The sequence below is a fragment of the Marmota marmota genome, unplaced genomic scaffold (assembly GCF_001458135.2).
Source record: "Marmota marmota marmota unplaced genomic scaffold, marMar, whole genome shotgun sequence".
NCBI lineage: Eukaryota > Metazoa > Chordata > Mammalia > Rodentia > Sciuridae > Marmota > Marmota marmota.
In genome coordinates, this window is record NW_026000102.1 from 3,677,037 (window position 1) to 3,695,868 (window position 18,832).

The 18,832-nt window shown below is 47.4% G+C and overlaps 1 protein-coding gene across 3 annotated transcripts in view; it reads left to right on the forward strand.

Annotated features, from left to right (window-relative positions):
* The window catches only part of Tnfrsf9 (TNF receptor superfamily member 9), a 10,522-nt gene extending 8,109 nt beyond the window's left edge, over window positions 1-2,413 (forward strand). For all 3 annotated transcript variants that reach the window (XM_048783663.1, XM_048783662.1, XM_015501447.2), the window contains exon 8: window positions 858-2,413. In XM_048783663.1, the coding sequence (XP_048639620.1) occupies window positions 858-946 (89 nt within the window). In that variant the 3' untranslated portion in view covers window positions 947-2,413. The remainder of the gene's footprint in view (window positions 1-857) is intronic.
* Window positions 2,414-18,832: the final 16,419 nt, after the last annotated feature.

Below are 18,832 nucleotides of genomic sequence, written 5' to 3' on the forward strand. Positions count from 1 at the left end.
GCTTCTTTCCACCTTCCAGTATCATCTCATGTTTGTTTTATATGTAAGTCCAGAGTTTTCTGCGGGATTCAGTAGCAAGGATATGGAAAATCAGGTCCCCCCACACCTGCCTGAAGTGGATCTTCAGCGCCATTTTTGAGTTAATCTTTGATACAATTTCAAAAGACAACTCCCTGGCATTTCTGAAGGTCTTGACAGTTTTTGTTGCCTTTTAGGGACAGTGTTGTTGTCTGGTTTTGGTTGTTTTTTTTTTTGTTTTTTTTTTTTTTAAGAGTAACAAGCATGTGAAATTGGGATAGGCCTTGAGCCTTGTCAGGTCTCGGGAAATACCTGCTTAGGATTTGAAAGTTTCTCAGCAGTAACACAAACACTTCAAGGGAACTTGCAGAAGGAGATCCAGAAGCCGGGCACAGGTCCGTTCTTTGGTTACTATTGGATGGAAGTGGTGGAGATGTCTTTAAAGTAGTCAGCACAGGATTTCATTCAAGAGAAATTGTCTAATATCTAAACAAGTAACCCCACGACTAAAGTATATACTGCTAAATTTAAACTAGAGCTGTGCCTGGGAGATGGCTGATATTTTATGCTTACAGTCACTCACGCATAGGACTTTTTTTACTTATTGCAGAAAATAAAGAAAATAGTTTGAAAAGACCAATAAAATATTTGGGAAAAGGAAATGAGTCTTCAATAATCTCCAGGAAAAGCTCATACTCACCGTTACTCTGAAATAAGTCAGCTGAAGTTACAGCTGAGAATATTTGCTGCTTAGAAATGTTCTACAACTGTGATTTGTGGAAAATAAGCATTATGTGATTTAGACCACAAACATAAGTGTCTTTTAAATCATTTTCTAGCATTTATTAAACCAGTACAAACTGCCCAAGAGGAAGACGCCTGTAGTTGCCGGTTTCCAGAAGAAGAAGAAGGAGGATGTGAACTATGAAGTGAAATCCCAAGAGCTGTCAGAACTCACCGGAAAGAAGCCAGAGAAATTGAGTGATCTCACTGTCATGTCCTTTTAGATTGAAAAGTGTCACACTAGAAAGCACCCAGCATTGCCCCTGATGAGTCTTCTCTAATGCTAATGAGTTGGCCTTTACAAATGTTCCACTCTTAACAGAAGCATGGGGCAGTGTTGGTGGTGAACGTAAGATGCTACTTAACAGGACTGGGCTAGGCTTTTGAAACCCATAGAAAAAATGATAGTTTCAAGTCAATCCCATCAGGGGCTGGGGATGGAGCTCAGTGCTGAGCATGCGTAAGGACCTGGGTTCAATCCCCAGCCCCACAAACAAACAAACAAACAAACAAACAGAAACAGAGATTTCAATTCAATCACATGGGCAGTGGTCCAGCCAAAATTACCATCAAAACCAATGCAGGTTTTTTTTGTGTGTGCTAAGTGACATATGACCATAAGCCATAGAATAAGCAGTAAATATTCCCTACCAGATTTTCCATTAGTCCCCTCATTAACACAATGATGTCCTCCACTGTCAGCAAGAATGCTGAGAGCCCCTGAGTTTGGGGTCGAAGGAGACATCACAGAATTTAAATATTTTTGCCTGGGCTGGGGTCCTCTTCATACCCTCACCTTTTGCCATTGTCCCTCTGAGCCGTTACATTAATCAATGGAACATGCCTGAAAAGCATGAAGTTCAAGGGAAAAAGGAGCCCCTGGGCACTCAACCCAGCCCAAGCACTAGTGCAGGGCACCAAGCTCCCATGGCCTCCTCTGGCCACCATTTGCCTTTGTATGGCTTATGAGCTCAGGATAGTTTTCGCATTCTTTTTTTTTTTAGAGAGAGGAGAGAGAATTTTTTTTTAATATTTATTTTTTTAGTTTTTGGCAGACACAACATCTTTGTTTGTATGTGGTGCTGAGGATCGAACCCGGGCCGCACGCATGCCAGGCGAGCGCCCTACCACTTGAGCCACATCCCCAGCCCCTAGTTTTCGCATTCTTAAGTGGTTAAAAATAAGAGTGATATCTCATGGCACATAGAATTATTGGAAACTCAGATTTCATAGTCCATAAATAAAATTTTATGGGCACCCAGCTACATCCACACACCTGGTCAAAAACCACCTTTGCACGACTTGTGTCAGAGGCTGTAGAGTTCCACAATGTCTAAAAATTTGATATCTGACCCTTTGTAGGGTCAAAGTCAAGGTCAGAGGATCCATCAGAATGCAACTTCCCTCCTCATCTTCTGCCCACTCCCAGGCAACCTCTCTAGGAAATTTGGAATCTTTTTCTTGCTTCAAAAAAATCACTTATTACTTAATTTTGTGTCCTAACACTGTTGTTTAGCTGTGTTTGTTTTTGAGCCTTATGAAAAAGATACTGTGCTGTATGGAGACTTCTGTGAGTTGCTGTAATCATTCCAAATTATATTTATAAGACTTATGCGTGTTGTCATGTGCATTTATTTGGCAAAGACGGTACACCACAATTTACCAATCCATCCTCTGCCAAGTTATGTTTGGGCTGTTTCAGGTTCTTTGCAGTCACCAACAATGTTGCTATGAATGTTCTTTTGGGTAGCAGTGTCTCTAGGAAAACTTCCTGAAGGTGGAGTTGCTGGATCTTAGGGCATGTGAATGCTCAGCTTGATGAGCTAGTGACGGTAACAGTTAGGACCTGCTAGGTTATGCAGAAGTAACAAAAGACACCCCACCACCAATCTTAATGGATTGCAACCAAAGAACAAAGGTACATTTTTTAATTGTCACTGCGTGCCCATGATGGCTGGGGCTCTGTCTTATGTTATTTCACTCCAGGATTTGGGTGCAGGGAGCTCCTTCTTAGAACATGGGCCGTCTTAAGGGAAAGGGATACATGTCACTTTCACTCATCTTTAGTTGGTTAGACACTAACCAACCTTTAGAGTAGTCACCAGCTCAGCTAGGGATTGACAGACAGAAAATCCTGATCTTTACACAGGGAGGGGCAAGTGCTTCCAAGGGTGCAGCCGTGTCCTCCACGTACTCTAGTTCACACGGCTGAGTCATCAAGTGTCCTGCTGATCTGATCCTCCCTGACCCGTGCTATCAACAACCTGAGTTCTGCCAACTTAGTGGCATTTCACTGTGGCTTTCTTTGGCATTTTTTCAATTACTAATGGGTACTTTGTCACATGGTTATATACCGCTGAGTTTTTAATGAAATGCTTACTCATGCTTTTAGTCTATTTTTTAAAATTTGGTTGTCTGTCTTATTGATTCACATAATTTTCTTATATATTCTAGAGAATAATCTCTGGTCGGTTATATATAATAAATATCTCCTTTGTGATTTTTTTTTCTTTCTAATGGCATCTTTCTTTGACTTTCTGCTAATAAGCAACAAAGCTCTCCATTCAATTTGATTAAAGCTATCTTTCTTTTCTTATATGGTTCACATTTGGTTGCTGTTGCTGCCTGATCAAAGAAGTTCTTTCAAATAATGTCATAAAGATAGCTGTTCACAGGGAGGGGAGAAGTAGGGGGGATAGGAAGGCAGCAGAATAGATATTATGATTGCTGTGTGTATATGGGTGACTCTATGACCAGTGTGATTCTGCAATCTGTACAATCAGAAAAATCGAGAAATTATACCCCAATGATTCAAATGTATGAATTGCCAAGATCATTGTCATGTCATGTGTAGCTAATAAAAAAATAAAATTAAAAAAAAAAAGTAAGAGGGAGAAACCGAAAAAAGAAGATAGCTGTTCACATCTCAGTCCCAGAGCTTTCGTCTTTCATGTTGTAGTCCAACCTGTCAGGAACTGACTTTTGTGCATGTGGGATCAGGGATGACGGGACCATTCGCTCGGTGCTCCATCTGTGCCCTGCAGATCTGCCAGGCCACCTCTGCCCTCCATCAAGTGTCCATTGGCCACAGGCCTGCTGCTGGGCTGTTATGTCCCACTGTCACTTTGGTTTTCCTGCACTGATGCCACACTGTCTCATTTCAGTGGCTTTGTGATGGTCTTGGTATCTGATGGGACATATCTTTCACCTTTTTCTACTTCAAGAATGTTGAGGCTATTTTTAACCCTTCATTCTTCTCTATAAATTTTAGAAACTGAATTCCAAAAAATTTCCATTGAAACCTCTTTTTTTTTTTTTTTGGTTGTGCCAGGGATGGAACCCAGGGTCTCTTGCAGGCTTGACAAGAGCTCTACCCCTGAGCTGCACCCCATCCCTTGAAGGAAACTTCACTATAGATAGATCATTCTAGGGAGGGCTAATTATTTTCTCCAGGAGGAGGTGATTGACGCGGGTGCTGAGAAGAGCACCTGACGCAGCAGGTGCTGTACCCATGCTGGGTCTTCCCATCCATAAGAGTCACACTACTGTCCTCCACCTCGATGAGGCTTTAGTGTCCTTCAGAAGAGTTTTAAACAATGTCTCCAGAAATGTTTCATGCATCTTCCACTCAGTTTATTTCTGGGGGTTTGCTCTATTGTCACTGGTAGAATGGTTTTGCTTGTTGTGAACTGTAGGGGTGAAGGGAGCCTCTTCATCTTCATTGTAGACAGCCTCTTTGCCAAACTTTCCTATTATTTCTAATAACGTGTAGTAGATTATTTTGACTGTTTACACCATCATGTTATCTACGATAATAATAGTTTCTTCCTTTTAGGTGTGTGTGGGACTAGGTGCTCTACCACTAATGTACACCCTTATTATTAGTGTCTTGCTAAGTTGCTGAGGCTGGCCTTGAATCTTCGATCCTCCTGCCTCAGCCTCCCAAGTTGCTGAGATTACAGGTGTGAACCACCATGCTTGACTATTTTCTTCCTTTTCTAGTTCTTTCTTATGCTTGTCTTCCTGCTAAAATACAATGTGATAGTATGATTTTTATTCTCTTATACTACTTTCAGTTTGGGGCTTTTTTTTTTTTTTTTTGTAAAACATGCTTGATCAAATAAGGAAGTTCCCTTTTATTCCTGGTTTGTGAAGATGATTTGATTTATTTTTCACATTTTTTTTTATTTGTCTGTGTTTTGAGGTAGGGTCTTGTTCTCTTGCCCATCCATGGCTTTGTACTCCTGTGCTCAAGTGATACTTCTCTTCCTGCCTCAGTCTCCCGAGGAGCTGGGACAACAGCAGTGCCCTTCTCTCTGGGCCGGGTGCCCAGCAACTCTGTAAATTCTACATGGTTTCTACCTTGGCTTTGGGCACAAGATATCTCATTCTCTGTGGCTTACCATGAAAGTTCAGAAGGAACCGGTCATGCCCCTCTGATGTAAGGCATTCAGAATGACGCCACAAACTCCTACTTGTCCCAGAGAATAAACCCAAAAATCCCCAGTGTGCTCTGCCTGTCTGATGGACTTTGCTTATTACATGGGCCATGTGATCTCTTTATCATAGTATATTTTGGTATAATGTGTAAAAGTCACAAATGAAAAACACAGGAACTTGGAGTGTGAATCATCTTTTCCCCTAAATGATAGTTAACAAATAAGGAAAATCAAAACAGGATAAAATGATCCTGTTTGGGGATTAATTTGGGAAACTCAACTGTTCGGCTTAATAGAAATAAATGTAAATATCTATGATCAAAATAAATTAACATAGGAATATACAAGTTTAAAAGAGTTTTCAAGTGCCCCCAAACCAGTCTAGGTTATTTTTGAAACAAATTTTGATTTTATTCTTAGTGGAAGATATCACTCTGATGGAAACTCTAGATATGAGGGGGCCTGGCTGTACAGGGTGCCTCCTGCCTGTGCGGGCAGACTTTCCATTCGTGGGTAGCTGAGGCCGCATGAGGGCCGGCAGTGGAGGCTGGTGTGATCTGTGTGGTGGGGCCAGAAAGGGGTCACTAAGGGCTTTTAAAAAGGGCTCTGAAATAAAATCAATGAATAGCTCTATCATCTTCAAAGAAAAAAGACAGCTTATTCTTAAAACTTTATGTTACTATTGCAACATCAGATCATAAAGGCTAATAAGGAAATGAGGCGCCACTCTTTGTAAACAATGGAAACTTAGACTTCAGTGCCAAAGTATGTTAAAGACGGGGAGTTTGAGATTCCTTTTGCTCCCAATATTTGACTAATCAGTCACATTAAAAATGAATGCTGTTTTATATCAGTGTTGATTCAGAACTGTATTTCAAATTAAGGTTTTAAAACAAATTAAAGGCTTTTAAACAACGTGTCTTTTCCAGATTCTTGGAAGAAACTGATTTTGACCAATTCATCAAAGGAGCCGACTACAAAATATGATTCTTCCCTTGAACTGGTGTCTATGGAGGTGTCTGCCCTGCCCCAGGAACCGTGTGAAGACACAAAGGCACAGGGACTTCCTGACAAGGGGCCAGGCAACGTCAACCTGAGCAGAGCCGCATTGGGGAACAGAGTTTCTTCACTGGACACAACATAACTGAGGACCTACTGTGTGCCAGGAAGAGGACTGCAAGCTGCCCTCCTGTGCTTACGGGCTGGTCCAGGTGGTACCGCCGCTCAGCCCTGTGTACCTGGAGGGGCAGCTGTCCCAGGCTAGAGGGTGGGGAGGGAGTGCTTCCTGGGGAGGCTGAGGAAAGGACAGTGCTGGGCAGGGGCTCCCAGAAGGAGCCAAGGGCCAAGCAAGAGGGAGAAGGCTGGGGCTGGGGCCGGAGAAGAGAAGAAGGAAGTGGCGGCTGGAGAGGGAGGGGTATCCAGATTTTGTAAGTCAAGCTGAGCAACTTGGATCTCACCCTGTGGACACGGGGGAGCCGGAGAAGGGGTGGCTCAGGCCGGCGTTTCAGAACGCTCCCTACCGCAGTGGAAGAAGTTAGAGGCAAGACCAGGTCTGCAGCGGGTGAGGAGGCTGCTCAGGAACCCAGGGCGGGGCGGCAGCCTGAGGACAGAGTGGGAGCTGGGCAAGCGTCATCTGGGGGCTGGGGGCAACACCCTGGTTTCTGGTTCAGGCATCTGGGAGGACAGAGGAACCCTTAGCAGAGCCACAGAGCCCTGGAGGGGGAGCACGGGGGTCAGGAGAAGCTGGCTAGCGGCAGCACTGGACTCGGGTTGCCCCAGCGGAGGGCATGTGAGCCACAGCAGAGCCAGAGGACACCTCATGGCAGGCCGGGACGGGAGCGGCATCCCAGTGCCCCTGGCAGGGTCTCTGGGCTCCAGCAGATGAGCGTGGCCACAGGACAGCCAAAGGCTGGGAAGAGTCTGGAGCAGTGACCACAGAGTGTGCACTGGCTTCAGCCACAAAGCGGTGGCTTGGAAGGGGCCTGGGAAGTGCCAACCTGGAGAGCTAGACTTCTGTGACCCAGAAGCCCACAAGGAGCCCCCTGGGAGGTGACAGGGTGGTGAGAGTGGGTGTCCTCATACCTTTCAAAAGCTGTGAGTGAAAGAGATGGGGAGGGGACGAGAGGACCATGTGGGGTCTCAGGCAGGGCCATCAGATGGGAGCAGTCACCAGCGAAAGCTGAGCTTCAGGTGAACAAGGAGTCGTTCCTCAGTGTAAGTGCGTCCTGTGCGACACTGAGGACAGGCTTCTACTACAAAGTGTCTATCTGAGATCCAGATGTGACCACACACCCTGCACTCTTATTTGCTGAATGTGGTCAACCCAGTGAAGGGAGTCTTCGGTTCTCTTAACGGGGAGGTTTGAAGAAGGCTGAACGCAGATATTATGGGGGGTCCAGGCGCAAGGAGGGGGCAGCTGCCTGAGAGGACGGGAGCGCTCAGGGGAAGCGGGTGCGGCCTCCAGCTAAGAGCAGAGGACAAGCGCAGATGCGGGGTGGGGGCCCCGGGCTGGGAGGAGGGACAGGAGGCCTGGCTGAGGTTCTGGGGTCCTCTGCTGACTGGGGGCAGGGACAGAGGGCGGGGGAGAGGAATGGGCCCAGAGGAGGCTGAGGGGGGCTTGCTCATTCTGGGTGAGGGGTCTTCTCCCTGCAGGGTCCAGGTCCAAATCCAGAACACGTCTGCTTTTCCCAGAAGGGCCCAGCAGAGGCCAAGCCCACAGGCCCTGACTGGGGTTTTCCAAGGGAAGGGTAGGACAGAAAGTGCTGGACAGAGAAGTCATAAGGAAGTCCTTTTGCAAGAGAGAAGCCAAGGACTCGGAGGACAGATTCTTACACACTGTTTCATGCTATCAATCAAGGCATTTAAACCTAACACTTCGCTTTTTCTGAAAATAAAGCTGATCGGTTCACAAAAATACTTAAAAACACAGGAAGTGGGGACAGGCACCAGCACACCACTGCACACAGCCACCTCTGGTGGGTGAAAAGGCCAAGGAGGAAACAGGGACAATGTTGGGACTTCTGTCCTAGGCCTCTGGAAGGCGAGGTCCTGGCCGAGGTCATTGCCCAGCCGGAACTCCCTTCCTTCCTCCCCCCGCCCCTCCCTCCTCGCCTGCTCTTTCCCTGCCCCCACCCGACCCCATCTTTACTGTCCCAAAGAGCCACCAACCCAGCCTTCCAAAGGCCAAGCTACACAGATGTGCTGTGCGCTTTAGTCGGGAGGGAAGTCACCAGAAGGGGACACCATCATCACTACCTAGCATGAGACTGCATATGGCCTCACAGACGGCATTGTGTGTGGACCGGCTTGGACTGTCTGTCTGTTGCTCATTCATCATCTGCCTCTCACATTCGAGGCAGCCCCTGAGCAGGGGTTTTGTCTGATTCTCCACTGTGGTCTCCACTTCTGGAGAGTGGGCACTCCCATGGGTTGGATGGGTGGTTGGATGGATGGTTGGATGGATGGTTGGATGGGTGGATGGATGGATGGATGGATGGATGGATGGATGGTTGGATGGGTGGTTGGATGGATGGATGGATGGATGGATGGATGGTTGGATGGGTGGTTGGATGGATGGGTGGATGGATGGATGGGTAGATGGATGGATGGGTGGGTGGGTGGATGGATGGATGGATGGGATCAGGGAGCTGCGTTGGTAGCCACCACTTATGGGTATATAGCTGGCAAGAAAATAGTCCTGCAACATGAGCTCCTTTCTCTCAAGATAAGGTTTTGCCAAGTTCTCTTCTGCCTGAGCTCAGTGGAGGCAGCTGGTGAGCCGTGAGACTGTGAGACTCTCGGTGGTTTGCTCATGGCCAGCTGTGGCTCTCACTGCCCTTCACTCTGCAGTAGGCACCACGGGCTGAGCACAACGCTGGTCCTGTTTTCCGTGTGGCGCAGCTGGGTGGGAGAGGGGAAGATCCCACCTTTCTTTGGGAAGCAGCTCGTGTGTCCTACTTTGCTTCTGTTCCCACTGCACAGGACAGTCTGTCCCTCCTGGGCCCTGCCCTGGGCCCCCTCCATCCTCCCACGACCGCATGCATCCACTCTCCCTTCCTGACTGCAAAGCCCAAAACCTGCGAGGCAGGGCCCATGGCTCTCATGCAGCATGAGGCTTGGACGGAATTTAATTCTGCTCTTGGTTTTGGGAAGTTCCTGTGAAATAAACCACCGTCCCCAGTGTGGAGAGACAACTTGCCAGACGTGGGTAGGACAGGTGACGTGGCATTTGGCCAGCACACGCTGCCATACGGAGGAAATCCCTGGGTCCTACTCTTGAGGTTTCTGTTTACTACTGCTCTTGTTTATTTTGCAGTCCTGGAGACTGAAGCCAGGGGCACTCGACCGCTCAGCCACATCCCCAGCCTCTCTTATTTGTTTTGTGTTGTTTTTGATGTTGACACAGGGTCTTGCTAAGCTGCCCAGGCTGGCCTTGAACTTGGCATCCCCCTGGCTCATTCTCTCCAGTAGCTGGGATTACAGGTGTGGGCCACCTCGCCTGGCATTACCGCTATTTATGAAAGGCAGAGAGCAAGCCAGAATCCACAGAAAACTCCTCCAACCCACACACCTAATCAAACCACTGGAGGCCATAGGATTCAGGGTTAAGTTCCCAGGCTTTGGACCGGGTCTGTCTGAGGCTTCATCATTGCCACTGGACCTGAGAGCCCTTAACCAGTTGGCGAGTCCTCTATGCTGTGGTAGAGGTTCTACACCTGGCCTGTAGATGTGAAGCCTGTGAACAAGGCGCTTAGCGCACTGCCACACACAAACCAAGCGCTGGAGCAACGCCCTTGTCACATTCTTACTCCACAAGCTTGAACCGTGTTTAGCCGCACTTGGCTCAATAACACATACTTCTAGTAAGTCGTTCAAGTTTCCTAGTGTGAGAAATGCTTACAGATCAGTGCAATCACAATCACACATCCTACAGCTGTCGTGCTTCCGAGTACAATGTAACTGGTCTGATTCTATGAGGCCCCAGGAAGACAATCCAAGTGAGGTCCAGTGTCAGGGACACCAGGCACCCACTGGGAACCTTCACGGTCTGACAACCACACTTACATCCCAATTCTTCCTTGTTCACTACAAAAACACAGGAAGTTGAGTTTAGCCCGGGTTTCCCTACAAGGTAAAATATCCCACACGTTAAACTTTTCAAATGAGTTCTGCTGACATGTCTGACAGTGAAACAGTGTTCTGCTACTTTAAAGGACACATTTCTGGAGGGTTTGCATGACATTAACAAATAAATATACTTTGCAAATGAAATTATACTATATGATGTGCATTTCTGTATCATAAGAGCTGTTTGGAGAACATGATTTTAAAACTGGAATTCTGTTTCCTACCTAGAATAATTCTTTTTTTTTTTTTTTTTTAAAAAATCACTTTCCAAAAAGGTTTACCAATTTACATGCCAGTCAGCCATGTAGAACCACAAAGTTTCCAAATCGAAAGGGAAATAAAAGCTGAAGTCCCAAGGGAGGAAGTGGCCCTTCAAGGTTGAGTGGCTTGTGTTAAGTCTGGCTAGTACCAGGATCTCCTGGCTTCTTACTGTGGTCTTGGTTCATGAATCATAACCTAGAAAGTGACTGGCCACATGTGGATTTGAGACTTCAAAAAGAAAATATTCAGCCAGGCACAGTGGCGCTCACCTGTGATCCCAGACTTGGGAGCCTGAGGCAGGAGGATCACGAGTTCAAAGCCGGCCTCAGCAAAAGCAAGGCACTAAGCAACTCAGTGAGACCCTGTCTCTAAATAAAATACAAAATAGGGCTGGGGGTGTGGTTCAGTGGTGGGGTTCCCTGGGTTCAATCCCTGGTACCCCCCAAAATAAAATAAAATAAAATGTTCAGGAGAGAACACATTCGTGTATTTTTACCTCTACTCCTGGAGTAGCTATTGAATTGAAGACCTGAGAGTCTCAGAGATTAAAAAACAAAAACAAAACAAAACAAAACTGTGCCACAGTGTACAGGAACTCATTGTCCATTGGCTGTTGTAAGCACCCCTGGTTTCCATCCCCAGTACTGCAATAAATAAATAGATAGATAGATAATGCATAAGTAAATAACTGAAATGCTAAAAAAAAAAAAAAAAAGAAAAGAAATCTTAAAGGAGCCACATGCTGGAGGCACTTTTGCTGGGGTCAGAAGTGAGCCTCTGTGCAGATGAAGGGAGGGCGTAGGGCGTGGGGAAGTCCCCGTGGCCTCCAGGTGCAGGTGTGCCTCCCAACTTGAGTGCCGAATCTGACTGTGTCTGCAACCTGCTTCCTCTTCTATTCATGCTTAGGAGTCTTAAAAATGACCCAGATTGTTAGAACACACTTCTTCTCCGGTATATCACAGAATAAAACAAGGTAAACATGAGGGAGTGCCTGCTTACCCTTAGGAGCCCTCTCCCGTTCCTTCCTCCCCCACGATGGATGCAGAGCTGCTCTCTTCCCTGAAGCTCTGGCTCAGCCCTCTGCTGCTCCAGGGGGCCTTGGGACCACACTTCCAGGGATTTGTGTCCACACATAGTTCAGAATCGTAAGTGATGAGTGATGTGATTAGATGTGTCTGATTTTATAGCCATCAGTCTATTTTTATAACCGTGTGGGGTGGTACAGGGGATTGAACCCAGGCCTCACACACGCCAGGCAAAGCCCCACCACTGAGCTCCATTCCAGCCCCTATTTCTATAACTTCTAATTTTTTATTGGACAAATAACTTGTGTAGACTATTAGGAAATACCTGCAATACTGCAAAATAACAAACCCCAGCATGCACCCGGATGGGAGAGGAGGGGTCTGTAGAAGACTCTTCACATACAAGGCTGCCATTTAGACCAAGGCTATTTTTCTTTTCCTTTTTATTTTTCTCTATCACTGTTAATGAGAAAAGAAAAGCCATCTTCTGCCTTCTAACTTTTTTTCCTGGGAAAATTCTACCTAAGATTCCCATCAAAACCTTTGAATTTTAATCAAAAGAAGAAATGAACACGTATCCTGCCTGTTTATATATACCACATTTCAGAGCAACCAGGTATCCCTGAAGAAGAGGGAAGTAATGACATTAAAAAGCAAAAAAAAAAAAAAAAAGGGGGGGGGGAAAGAATACGATTTACAGCCCCCAAGATAACTAATTCAGAGGAAGACAACCAAGGCATGGGACCATTAGATAAAGGTGAACGGAGAACTTGGATGGGTAACACATAAATCATAGATCATACACACACAGACATATGGATGGGTAGGTAGATTTATGGATGGATGGAGGGATAGATGACGGGTGGTGGGTGGGTGGGATAAACCCCTAACCCGTATTCAGCTAGAGGTTTCACTTTTCCCCACCTTTCAAAGTTGAATTCATTGTCTTACTACCTAGAACCCCCTCCTCCCCCGGGGGTCTCATTCTTGCTGGTGGTAACTCAATTCAGACCCCTTCATATGCAAGAAGTCTGGGTGTCACCTGGGCTTTCTCCCTCGCCCCACCGTCTAATCAACTCACAGTCTCTACAACAGGACAGATGATACTCCATTTGCTTTGTAGCCTCCCATCCCTCCCCGGCTTCCAGTGCCCACGGGGTGCAGCTCACAGGCCTGCTCACCTCCCACTCCTGCAACAAGCTGGTCTCTCCTCAAATTGCTGGTGGTTCTGGGCACACACAGTACTGTCATGAGGCCGGGCCGTCCCCAGACTTGCTCCCCTGCTTGAAGCACCTGCTATAGTCTGAATGTTTGTGTCCCCACTGCAATTCACAGTCATCCAAGGTGAAGGTGTTAGGAGGCGAGGCCTTGGGAAGGTCATTAGGTCATGGGGGGGCTTTGTGAATGGGGATTAGTGCCCTTATTATAAGGGTTGAAGAGACCTCACCTGTTTACCAGGTGAGGACGTAGTGAGAAGCACCACCTGTGAAGCAGGAAACCAGCTCCAGGACACCAGATCTGCCGGGCTTGGACTTCCAGCCTCTGGGACCATGAGCAGCACACTTCTGTTGTCTAAGCCACCTGGTGGGCAGTATCTTTTACAGGAGCCTAACAGTCTAAGACAACGCCCCCACCAACTTGGAAAAAACCTTGCTTTTCCTTAAATGTCTGTGAAGCAGCCTCCTCTGTGAATCTGACCCACTGCACAGGACAGTCTGTCCCCCCAGAGCACTGCCCTGGGCCCCCTCTGCCCTCCCACAACTGCATGTGTCCACTCTCCCTACCTGACTGCAAAGGCCAAAGCCTGTGAGGCCAGATCTGTGGCTCTCTGACCCCTGGATGGAGACGAGAGGGCACTTCACAAATGCTTCCCAGTATTCTGGGACGTCTCCTTTAAAACAGAGACAAACCCTTATATTTTGCCACAGGACAAGAAGGTGTATTTCCTGAATTAAATTTTTTGCTGTTTTTGGGAAATGGCCAGTAGCTTTCTCCTATGGAGTTAGTACAATTTTGATCATCTGCACAGAGAAAGGAGCAAACTATGAGAATCTAAGTTACTTATGTTGGAATTATATCGACCCAGGGAGGCATTTGATTGAGGTTTTTTTTGTTTTTGTTCTTGTTTTTTTTTAGGGGAGGTGCTGGGGATTAAATTCAGAGGCACTTGATCACTGAGCCACATCCCCAGCCTTTTTTACCTTTTATTTTTAGACAGGGTCTCCCTAACTTGCTGAGGCTGGCTTTGAACTTGCAGTCCTCCTGCCTCAGCCTCCCAAGAAGCTGGGATTTTAGGTGAAAGCAAATGAAAGGAAATTCAAAAAGAAAAAGAAATGGAGACAGACTCCACGGATCAGTGATGCTTCACCAAGAACAGGGGGCTGACTGTCAGGGGGAAAAATGGCCTGGCTCCAGCAGGGCCTGGGTTCTGCAGGGTTTAGCAGGGCCAGGTCTCGGAGGAGCTTGGTGGTGGGCTCAGTGAGGGTGGGGCACGAGGCAGTGGGGGACAGTGTGGATAAGGGAAGTTCCCTGGGGCCTATTGTTCCCATCCTTCAATAGGCATGTGCCACTGTACCTGGCTTGAGTAAAGTTTTAAAATTTATTTTATTTATCTATTTTTTGGTACCAGGGATTGAACCCAGGGGCACTTAGCCACTGAGCCACATCCCCGCCCAATTTTGTATTTTATCAGAGACAGGGTCTCACGGAGCTGCTTAGTGCCTTGCTTTTGCTGAGGCTGGCTTTGAACTCTCGATCCTCCCGCCTCGGCCTTCTGGGCTGCTGGGATTACAGGTGTGCCCCACTGCGCCCAGCTTAAGATTTATTTTTAATGGCGTTCTTCCACCCTGTGACATCTGTGTGGATTTCCTAGTGAAGTTACAGAAGGGAAAACAAGGGCCAAGTTAGCCTGAGATTGGTAACTCGGGCCATATAATCCACATGGCTATTTAGAGGAGGCTGACATTTAAGAGATTTCAAAAATACTTCAATCACATATTTTTATCATAACTTTAGCAGTCATTTCCTAATGACTGTTGTCCTGCCCCAGGATGGACTTGAACGACGCCCTCGTTGGACAGGGCTGAGCCGGCTCCCAGCTCTGTCCAAGACAAGGCTCCTTCCAGCCTGGGGTGTGCTCTGATTTTCTGAGACCGTGTTCCACGTGCACTTTTCTTTCCATGAATTCTTGACACCCAGGGGACACAGTTCCTCTTCCTTTCCAGCAATGACTGTAGCTCCATCCACAAAGGCCATCATGATTGCTGGTTGTGATCATGGATGTTCATGCACCTGCGTCCCTTGACCAGGCTTCATCAGGAGCTCTATGCTCTATGTCAGCTGGCATTACATACTTGAACATCCATCCGGGCCTTCCTCCTCATACCATGCTCATGGTGACATGGGGTTGGGTATCAGTACTGGTGTTGTATTCCAGGTGCTGGTACTGGGTTAGAATTAGTAGAACTGATATTGGTGTTTGGTTCAGGGTGTTGGCATTGATATTGATATTGGTGTTGGGTTCAGGTTAGGATTGGTATCCATACTGGTGTTTTACTGATATTGGTCTTGGTATTGATACTAGCATTGGACTCATGGTGTTAGTGTTGGGTTTGTATTGGTATTGGTGTTGGGATCATGGTGTTGGTATTGGGTTGATATTAGTATTGATATTGGTGTTGGGCTCCTGGTGTTGGTATTGGTTGGTGTTGGGCTTGCGGTATTGATATTGGGTTTATATTGATATTGGTGTTGGGCTCCTGGTGAGACAGTGGCAAAGTACAGGAGTCAGCATAAACAATAAATGATTAGTCTGGAAAGATGGGTGCCAATTATCCAAGAAAAGGAAATGGGATGCTAACATTCCCTTAGGGGAAGATTGCACTTTCCAACCAAGCAAGTACCCTCCGGGGCTACTCCTTCCTGCCTCTGGGCACATATGCAGGAAAGAAAGAGAGGATGGGGTTCTGTAAAAAGCAAGAAGTACCCACTCCTGCAGCACCAGCTCTGGAGAAGTCTGCTCTCTGTCTGTCTGATTCTTAAGGAAAACTTGCTTTCCTAGCTTGCCTCCGTGTTTCTCGGGTGTTTAATCTTCAGCGCCAGGGGAACGAGGACCTGATCCTGATTTCCAGTTCTGGTATCACTTGTATTGGCTGTATTAGTTTTGGTTGATATTGATATTGATAATGGCATTGAACTTGGGGTGTTGATATTGGATTGGTATTGGTATTGATATTGGTGTTGGGCTCCTGGTGTTGGTATTTGTTGGTATTAGTGTTGGGCTTGTGGTGTTGGTATTAGGTTGGTATTGGTATTGGCTTTGGGCTCCTGGTGTCAGTATTGGGTTGGTATTGGTGTTGGGTGAATACTCTTCCAGTTTTTTTTTTTTCTTTAGCTATGTCCAGAAGTGAGCAAACAGGTAAGACAGTCACCAATCTCTGTTCCAGAGGCCTCTGTAGGGATGCAGAACAAATGTGAGCTTCAGGTTTCGATCCACACGAAACATTTTTGCAGGAACATGCAAAGGTACCGCCTTTGACATTTCTATAACTTAATTTGTTGTGAATGCTTCTTCACAAATCAATGAAAACAGGATGTGCCCCTCCTGAACGAAACCCCACTTGCCTGTTGCAGCTGTGTGAATGCTATGGGTGTTGGAAGAAGCACCCAGGGCAAGTAGGAGAAGACCAAAGCTCCATCCTTGCAGCAGTCAGCCGCTCAACAGGATGCGCTCTGCAGAGCTCCTGAGCCCTGATAAGAACCCACCCTCCCATGTGAGGGAGGCTGCAGGGCCCGAGTCCCCGGCAGGACAAGGCCCCACCTCCTCTGTAGTGTCCTGAGGAAAGGAGCTAAACAGGCACGTGCTCACCCTCCAGGAGACCAGCAGACCCAACCTCAGGAAGCCCCATGTCTCTGCTGCCCGTGGTGCCTCCGGAAAAGGGAGGCCAGGCACCAAGGAGGAGCTCTGACTTGTCCTTAGACACTCGGGAAGGACGCCCACCCACTCCGGAAGGACTGACGCTGCAGACCGAGCTGAAGGGCACCAACTGGCAGGAACCACTCTTCCCTTCTCAGCTGAGCTGCCTGATAAGCCACCCGCACCAGGGAGGGTGACCTGCTTCATCAAAATCTCCTGATTCACATGTTCATCGTGCAGCAATGTCTAGACTGGTGTTTGCCAAACACTGGGCCAACGCCTACAGCCAGCTGTTACACTGGTGTTTGCCTGTCCTGGCAACGGTGATACTCTATGCTCACTTCCCTGCCACCAGATCATGTGTCGTAGTGATTCACAGATACTGTGTCATACAGTATTTAAGAGCAGTAAGAAGCAATGATCAGAGGGCAGTCTGAAAGCAAAGTCCCCCTGTCAAAGTAAATCGACTGCACGTCTTTGCTTCAAACATTAGACACATTTCTTTTCTTTTTTTTTTAGTATTTGGCGGACATAACATCTTTGTTTGTATGTGGTGCTGAGGATTGAACCCAGGCCGCACGCATGCCAGGCGAGCGCGCTACCGCTTGAGCCACATCCCCAGCCCTAGACACATTTCTTAAAATCCAGGTGTAAAATAAAAATCATATTAAAACCAAAAAAGTTAAATTATAATGAGATCAATGAAAAATAGATTATAATATAAATTTAGGGAAAATTTTATTCGAAGATCTGAAAATCAAAAATCACAAAATCCTGAATTCTAACCCTGGCAGTCATGAGCAGCAGACTTCTTTTTCACCTGATGAGAAAAAGTACGTCAGAGGGGTAATAACAACCACGATGTTCTCCTCCGACTTCCAGCTTTGGGGTCTCAGCTTTGAGACAAGGGTCGGCCTGGAGCCTTTTGGCTCTTGGGTATAGGAAAGAGTGAAGGCCCAAGACTCCAATTCTGTGAATGTTGCCGCAGTCTGGCTGGGCACAAAATCAGGAGCCACTCAAGCAGGAACAAACTTTATTTCCAAAACTCCCGGGAATGCCATGCACGCAGCCTTTTCCCGGGACACACTACACCAACAGGAAATCCCTCCTCCGGAATTCCCTCCTACCGCACTTCCCCAACCAATGGGAACTCTCCAGGAGTCCTGCAGAGCTCCAAAGTAGCAGGCCGAGGCGGACAGCAGGGGTCCAATCTCCAATTGAATGCACATCTTAACATGATCATTATCATCTCAATGGCTTGCTGGCGTCACCTTTCAACCAAAAATGCCACGGTCATTCCTACTTGGCTATGGCTCTCAGCAGAATGTGTCAGCCACTTGACACAGGTGCATCCAAATAGCTTGCAAATCACTCTCTAGAGCTCATTGTACTTTGTAATCCTTAAGTACAAAAGCATAGGCTGGCCTATAAACAGGCCCTGGGACAGTGTGTCCTCGAAACAGATGAGCCACCTGTCGGTAGGGTGTCGTGCCAGTTTGGTATCTGGGATGCCGGCACAAATGGCTTAGCCTGCTCTGATCCCCCACTCCTCCTCCCTTCACCTTCTTGCTATCTCTAAGCATCTGACGCTCGCTCGGTGCAGAACAGAAACCCCTCCGCCGCCAGAGGGCAGTAAGGACGTCCTCCTGGGATCCAGGAGAGAAAGCCCCCACCCCACCCCAGGCAGGAAGGAGAAGGACAAGGAGGTCGGCATCTGCCTGGAATCGGTGCCGGTGGCCAGCGCCTGTTGTGCTCAAGGTCAACCTGCGGGGCTGAGGGAAACGAGAGAGGCCGAGGACGCAATGGGAGGACAGTAGAGTCGTCTAACCACGACGAGCAGCCCACCAACAGAACAGAGATGCCGTCCTGGGTAGGTCAATCCGGAAAATGAACAGCTGCGCTGCAACTGGGTACAGTGAGTCAAAATGCATCCTGCTGTCACTTATGCCTAATTAAAATAAAAAAGTGAATTTAAAAATATATGCACAGAAAAGGCAACACAAACACCAAGCCGTTTCCAGGCACAAATGACATAATGTCAATGGAAATGATCTTCAGAGTGTTATCAGGACATACCTGCTGCCCCAGGAAATGGCCCCTTCCCCATCAGAGCCACTGGCTGGACCCCCTGAGGAGGTGGGCATCCTGCCCAGGATCCAGAGACCGGGAACTGGATTGACCTTCCTCAGGAGGGTGCAGGTGGTTCTGTGGGCACAGGACTCTGCACACAGGGGCTGGTCTCTGTGACCCCACAGGGAGGGCAC